Raw genomic sequence first — 7,357 nt, forward strand, 5'->3', positions numbered from 1 at the left:
GATATGAGATAGCGCATAGCGTTAGCGAAATCGGATAGCACGTGGCGTTAGCGAAATTGGATAGCACCCGATGCAAGCTTCGTCCCCAGATACCATCTGTTCATCATTCATCTCATTGCGTGAGACATTAATTTGCTTATCAGATGGCCGCGAAGCTATAGCCTTTTGATGACAGATACTTGCGATAACAGGCAACTTAGTTCAAGTCTAACTTTGCTTAAATATTTTATTTAACCACATTTAAACTCATCACACGTAGATGAGCTTGGCGTTGGTGCTTGGGTGGGAGGAGCCTCGGGAACTCGGCGGAGGTCAGCGGTAACTATGGCAACCCTGTCACCTCCAAATGATTCTCCAAGGTGCTTGGAGAGGAGGAACAGGAAGAAGGGCCTCCCACCACAATGATCCAAGCACCAACCCAAACTAAGGTCACTCCAGGAAATTAAGCTTGAGAAAGATAGCGCGAGATCGAGGCTAAGGATTCTGTAGGTGTCCGGATATAACTTTGATAAGCGTTACTAGTCCATCTGCCAAGGGTTTGGATCATGTGATCTGGAACACCATTGCGCGCTGCAACTGTGGCGGCTCCAATCCTGAAGCTATGGCTGGAAAAATTACCAGTCACTCCCGCACCAGCGAAAATATCCCTCAGCCACGACGTCAGCAACTCTCGAGACAATGGTTGGCCATTCTTTAATAAGAATAGTGGACCTGAAGCATTTCCTCTTTTATGCAGAAAAGCGGACATTGCAGTCACCGCACATAGTGGGGAGACGCCACAACCAATGTGAACATAGCACCCTGCGCGGAAAGGATCGGTTTTGGATGCTTTGATCCATACCCATAAGCACGATGGTCGGTCCAAACTATCAAACGACAAGTCCGAGACCTGCAGGTGAATGGTGGGGTCGAAACTGGCCAAGCTGGAGACCGTAAACTCTGCCGATCGCAGGAAACCAAAGTATGCGAGCGTACATGACGACCAAAACATGGCATGGTCAAACGAGTCAATATCCAGGGCCTTGAAAATGGTGAGCATGAGAGCGTCGGTAATCGGTAGACGCTGTGAAAACTGGGACCCTTGGGAACGTTTAATGCCCCGAAAGACTTGATGCAGCCGCGGACAATTTACCAATGGATCTGCGTGACCCTGCTCGATGTGAAGGGCCCGAACCGCTGACAGGTAGACTTTAATAGACCGATGCTGAAGCGACTGTGCCAGAAACGTTACAAAAAGACATAAAGTTCTCTCATCTGCAGGTAAGACAGGAACTTTGCCAAGCTGATGGCAAAAATCAATAAATTTACGCTGAGCAGACGCGTAAGTGCGACGTGTGGTGGGAGCCAGGCCATTTAGGAGGAATTCCTGACACTGTTTCTTTAGAGTGGACTGGTCAAGTTGAGAAGAAGCTGATGCGGAATTGGAGTTGGGGATCGGTGCGCTGAAGGAGCCAAACGCTTGAACTCCTGCCAACGAAAACGGGATAAGGCATCAGCGATTGCATTGTGGACGCCGGGTATGTGGAGCGACGAAAAGGAAAAGTTAAAGCGCGCTGCCGCTAGCAACAGACTGCGCAACAGCCGCATCAGGTCGGGGACATTAGAAGTCCTGCCGTTCAGCATGAACACCACAGTCTCGTTGTCGGAACGAAAGATGACATGCTTTTTGGACCACCGATGGCCCCACACATGCGCGGCTAGAACGATCGGAAAGAGTTCCTTATATGCAATAGATTGAGAACCCTGCTTCTCCAACCAGACACCGTTGAACCACGCTTGGTCCAGAAAAGCTCCATAACCAATTGCTCCTGAGGCGTCCGATACCACCTGGGTATCGCCTACGACTGGGATACCAGGATACAGCCAAAAAGAAACCCCGTGCCACGTAGAGAGGAACTGGTGCCACCAGTCTAAGTCGCGATGGAACTCGCAATTCAGACGTATAGGATGGTCTCGCTTGCGGAAACAGCCTAGCAGGTCAATCATGCGCCGTATAAACGTGCGACCAGGCCACACCACCTTCGCTGCGTGGTGGAGGTGGCCAATCAACGATTCTAGGTGATGTCTATTACACCAGCGTCGCGACCGCCAGGTAGCAATCAATAGTTTAAGGTTGCATAACTTATCTGCTGGCAAACGAGCAATTTGGTCCACTGAGTCCAATTCGATGCCTAAAACAACCAGGGTAGTATCAGGGCCTATGCATTTGTCGGGATGTAGCGGAACACCTAGAGTGCGGCATACTTGACGTGACTTAGCTAGGTTAACTGCGCAGGTGTCAGTGTTAGGAGGGCCCGCCATGATAAAATCATCAAGATAATGAACGAGATTGCTAACTTGGTAATTGTTCACCAAAATCCACTCTATCATCGAGGCTACCGCATTGAAAATAAACGGGGCTGATAGAAGACCAAAAGGTAACGCTAAGTCAACGTAATACTTTCCGCGCCACTTCATACCGAGAAGGTACCTGTCAGAAGGATGAACCTGAATATTACGGTAGGCCGATTCGACGTCGAACTTTGCCATCAGTGCTCCGGTACCAAGGCTAGAGATCATCCGAATGATTTGATCAACCCTGACATACTGAAGGGTAAAAGTCTCGCGGTCGATACCATTGTTCACGCTAAGTCCCCTGGGAGATGAAAGGTCGACTATGAGCCTCCATTTTCCAGGCTGGCCACGCTTAGGTATCACCCCAAAGCTGCTGACGTGCAGGTCAGGAAGGGGAGGTTCGGAGAAGGGGCCCGCGACCCTGTTCGACCTGACCTCGTTTTGCAGATACGAATCAATCACCTGAGGGTTGTGGATAGCGGTTTCCTTGTTACTCTTGGCCGATCTTAAAGAGCTGAGTTGACTTTGGAATCCAACTTTGAAACCATATCGAATCCCACTTAAAACATAAGCCACTTCAATTTGGTCTGGGTGTGATAGCAACTCTTGGGAAAACCACTCAACACTAAGGGGCGTGACGTCAGATACCAACGGGAGGTTAAGCATAGCTGAAAGAAGATACAATACGACCGTGAAAATAATAGTGACCGGCAGATGTTCCGAACTGCTCACACGACTTAAAAAGAGATACGTGAGGCGATAAACGACGAGTAAAGCTAATTACCCTAGATAGGAACTTAGACGGGCTAAAATTACATGCACATAAACATAATATATCGAGAGTAAAGTATATGCTATGGGAGGGGGAGGACCCACTCTGGCGATAGCACGGGACTCGAAAAGAACGAAAAATTAGCAAAACAAACGCGTAAGAGGGTCCCGACGTAAAGCTTGAAATGCTGTTGCGATAGCATACAAAGGGACCTACAGAGACAGCTAGAAGACGGCTTAATTGTCCTAATAACGCCGCAGCCAATCATAGAGGCCAGACTGACAGCAAAGCTAATTTCTTAAGGGCCTGGTTACGCGAAAAGATTGTATCAAGGTTTTGTAAATATAACGCGCTAAAAGGTATGACAGCATAGAGAGATAACACAAAAGTCCTAGCCCGAAAGGTTTTTTTTTTTTAATATATATATATATATATGTATATATATCATATGCAATGAAATACCAGTGACATTGTCTGCGTTTCTTATAAAGCCTAGCATGCAGAAAAGAAATAACGACGGAACGAAATGTCCCGAGACCATTGAAACGTTCCAGACAATTGACAATACACAATCTAAATGCACTTGAACTGTCTAGACAAGATTACGAGCGAAAATTATAGAGTGCTATACAAGATAGCTAAAGCTAAAGAACAAATTAAACGGAACATTTTTTTTTTTTTTTTTTTTTTTTTGTAAGAACCATAAGTATAACATAAAGTACTAGCGTGCTTGGATTAGCGGCGCTTAGACCTGTGAAGTTCCCTCGACGACTCGGCAAACGTGGATTTCCGTTTGGACTCCGAAGACTCGTCGGTCCCACTCGGGCAATCTACCAAGCGATGGCGGCCAGAACATGAAGAGCACTTGTGTGCGAAGCGGCAGCCACTATAACGCGAAGAACACTGCCCCCGATTCCAAGAACGGCATATGGTGTCGCTATTGGATGAGCCCTTGGGTTCTGCTCCTTCAGCAGCTGTAGCACTGAGAGCGCGTGGGACAGATCCCGCGGTGTGGAAACTGTAGAGCTGGCTATTGATGTGCGACCAGTCTGTGAGTTTGCTTGCTGCTGCGTGCTCACGAAAAGCCTTATCGTAAGACAGCCAAGCGCGGCCGCTAAACTGGCGATAGGTTCGCAGAATAAGCAGCTTGTAGAGCAAAAGATCTTTCCAGCGATTGGGAAAATAAGAAGTCAGCACGAGCGAGTAAATGCTGAACGCCTCGACCCACGTCATTATGTCCTCTACCTTTCGCCGCTGGCGCTTGGGCGTAGAGGTCAAAGCGATGCGACCATCAAAGAAGAGTTGGGGCTCGTTTTCCGTCTCCACCAGGTTAGGAGAAATGAGATCGCTCATGTCGACGAACTTGCCACTGATGATCTGGGTAACCAGCTTTGTGGGAACGGGAGAGCAACCTGGGCCAACGATAAAAGGCTGATGCAAGACCGCCGAAACAGATGGCAATGATGGCGCCCAAACCGACGAGACGGAGCTCGGCACAGATGCTGAGAAAGCTAGCGTAGCGCTCGTGTCAGCCAATGACTGCGATGGTAGCGTAAAAGTGCTGGCGAATGAAGGTACAGGTAAAATAGACGTACCTGTAGCGTCCTGCGTAGCAGAAACCACTGCGGAGGTGGAAGAAGTTGGCAGTGCAGGCTGTGAAGAATAAGGTGGCGAGGAGGACGAGTTTCCTGACCCATTTGCAGAGGATGCCTCCAAAACCGCTTGAACAACCTCCCGGATAATCTCCTGCCGGTCTTCTGCAGAGAGTACGGCCGTACCACTTCGTGTAGCCCGAGACATAACGAGAGTATAGCGTACAAACAAATAGCGTTGGTGTAGCGTACAAACTGCGTAAGCTAGCGTTAGCGATATGAGATAGCGCATAGCGTTAGCGAAATCGGATAGCACATGGCGTTAGCGAAATTGGATAGCACCCGATGCAAGCTTCGTCCCCAGATACCATCTGTTCATCATTCATCTCATTGCGTGAGACATTAATTTGCTTATCAGATGGCCGCGAAGCTATAGCCTTTTGATGACAGATACTTGCGATAACAGGCAACTTAGTTCAAGTCTAACTTTGCTTAAATATTTTATTTAACCACATGTAATACAATCCATATATTGAAACCTCCAAAGAATGCGACTGCGTAGGCTAGCATATATCCTGCAAACTATTTCAAAATAGGTCTCAGAATGTTGCGTAGAGGTTAAGGAATTTGTTAAGAAGGGCTGCAAACTATTTCAAGATAGACCTCAGAATGTTGCGCTGAGGTTAACTTCTTGTTAAAAGGCAGTTGAATAGGTGTTCATCCTCTCTTACGCATCCGCACCTCTCACATTCACACCTCCAATATTCCCTATTCGTCCATGGTACTCCCTCCAACTTATCGAACCCTGGTAAGACTCTTTTCATCTTCATAAAGTAGTCTATTCTATTCCTTAGGTAATCATCTTTGTGCTCACAACGACTCATAAGATCGCCGCATTGGTAACAATCCACCCCTTCCAAATCGTACTTCTCTGAAAGGACTTGATATGCTTCCTTATGCACTTTCTTATGCGTCTGAAGACGTTGGCGGCTGCTAAGGACCTTGTCACAGAAACCACATCGTTTTGTCTTATAACAAACTTCTTTCCTTACGTGTTGCTGTAACTTCTGAAGGGAGCTGAACTCCTTGTTACAGTTTTTGCAGGTCTTCTCAATGGGCTTCTTCGTGCAAACTCCATGGTAAACGTGGTATTGGAGTCTTTGTTTGGTGCTAACCACCTTCTTGCACATCAAGCAGTCCATATATATATTAACAAATATCTTAACCTCTATTTAACATCCTGAGGCACTTTTTTGAAATAGTTTGCAGCCCTTCTTAACAAATATCTTAACCTCTACGCAAAATTCTGAGGCGCTTTTCAAAATAGTTTGCAGCCCTTCTTAACAAATTCCTTAACCTCAGCGCAACATTCTGAGGCACTTTTTTGAAATAGTTTGCAGCCCTTCTTAACAAATTCCTTAACCTCAGCGCAACATTATCGACCTCTTATATGGGATATCTCATGAAGTCCTTCACGGATTCCTTTGCCCACGTTGCCATCGTTACCAGCGTGCCAAACCGCTCTGCGCGCTTTAGGCCGCACATTTCCTCATATAGCTCCTTTACGCGTTCATTCAGCCGGTCTATCTCCTCCCTTTGCATTTCGACCGTCCTCTCCAGGGATGACTGCTTCCACTGGGCCCTCCATATATATCAGGGAACAAGTTCCCTTCGAAATTCTAGAAGCAAACTATGTTTGCTGGAATATATGAACCCATATCACATGCCTTGTAACGCTCTGATAGTAGGACCCACCGGCTGCGGAAAGACCCAATTCGTGGCAAATGAGCTATTAGGACCCTTTAGATACCAATTTGACTACATAGTGCTGCTTTGCCCCACCTACGTGAATAACCGCACCTGGACGGGCGTAGGCGCAAAAGATGACGACTTCTTTGTGGATATTTTGGACCCTAACGAGTTATCTGGACATCTTAAGTTCTGGCATAGGCAATTCCCTAAAGATACGCAAACCCTCCTTATACTGGATGACATTGCCTGTGGGGATGACGTAAAAAGGCGCACCTCCGAATTAGTGAAGCTCGCTTTCAGCGGCAGACACGACAATATCATCGTTTGGTTGCTCTCGCAGCAGCTTACCAGTGTCTCTAAGCCTTTTAGGGAAAACATAGGATCTCTCGTAGTATTTTATACTCCAAGTAAGTCTGACCTGGAAACCATCTTAAGCGACTACGGCGGTGAAATATCCAAGGAACAGTTGCATGAATACATGCGGCATCTAAAGACGCGTGAGCACTCCTACATGATCTTCTCTTTGAGGTTTCCCTACACGGTTGGAATCTTTGATTCCTAATGTATATGGACATTGAGCAGCTCTTAGATGAAGCTCCCACACAGTTAGACGAAAGTAACCTCAAGGAACAACTCAACATTCTTGTGTCTTCTGGGAAGTGTAAAGAAATGATAGGCAAGGAACTTACCCATTAGCAAGTTAATAAGTTGTCAGAAGAGGAAGTAAAGAAGTTCCATAAGAGGTATGAAGCTGCCCTTGCAAGTAAGACCACGGACGCCGTAGCAGACTCCGCTATCCGACTTGCCACTAAATTGCTTGGACTTGCACTGCCCATAGACGACGTGGAGCAACTGCGGAAGGACATAAGCGAGGACTACGTTATTGCTCAAGAACTTAAGATAACCT

The 7,357-nt window shown here is 46.9% G+C and overlaps 2 protein-coding genes across 2 annotated transcripts; both read right to left on the bottom strand.

Annotated features, from left to right (window-relative positions):
• Positions 1-208: 208 nt before the first annotated feature.
• LOC148905699 (uncharacterized) lies at positions 209-3,000 on the bottom strand. Its single transcript, XM_089040608.1, has 2 exons — positions 1,572-3,000; positions 209-1,467 (listed from the first exon to the last, which is right to left on the bottom strand). Exons 1-2 carry the CDS (start codon positions 2,998-3,000, stop codon positions 443-445), a joined length of 2,454 nt encoding a protein of 817 aa, XP_088896734.1. The 3' UTR covers positions 209-442.
• Positions 3,001-3,841: 841 nt separating this feature from the next.
• On the bottom strand, positions 3,842-4,906 carry LOC116293099 (uncharacterized). Its single transcript, XM_031700497.2, has one exon. The coding sequence runs from the start codon at positions 4,904-4,906 to the stop codon at positions 3,842-3,844; it is 1,065 nt and encodes a 354-aa protein (XP_031556357.2).
• Positions 4,907-7,357: the final 2,451 nt, after the last annotated feature.

The sequence above is a fragment of the Actinia tenebrosa genome, unplaced genomic scaffold, assembly GCF_029948245.1.
Source record: "Actinia tenebrosa isolate PJP-AT-01 unplaced genomic scaffold, QUT_ActTen_1.0 PGA_scaffold7__59_contigs__length_16204524, whole genome shotgun sequence".
NCBI lineage: Eukaryota > Metazoa > Cnidaria > Anthozoa > Actiniaria > Actiniidae > Actinia > Actinia tenebrosa.

What these genes read in the sequence shown, in the direction of transcription:
- LOC148905699 (XM_089040608.1), bottom strand. Translation starts at nt 3,000, where the DNA reads ATGCTTAACCTCCCGTTGGTATCTGACGTCACGCCCCTTAGTGTTGAG. An exon ending in CCTGATGCGGCTGTTGCGCA is followed by an intron (nt 1,468 to 1,571) that starts GTCTGTTGCTAG and finishes TTTCGTTGGCAG; the next exon opens with GAGTTCAAGCGTTTGGCTCC.
- LOC116293099 (XM_031700497.2), bottom strand. Translation starts at nt 4,906, where the DNA reads ATGTCTCGGGCTACACGAAGTGGTACGGCCGTACTCTCTGCAGAAGAC.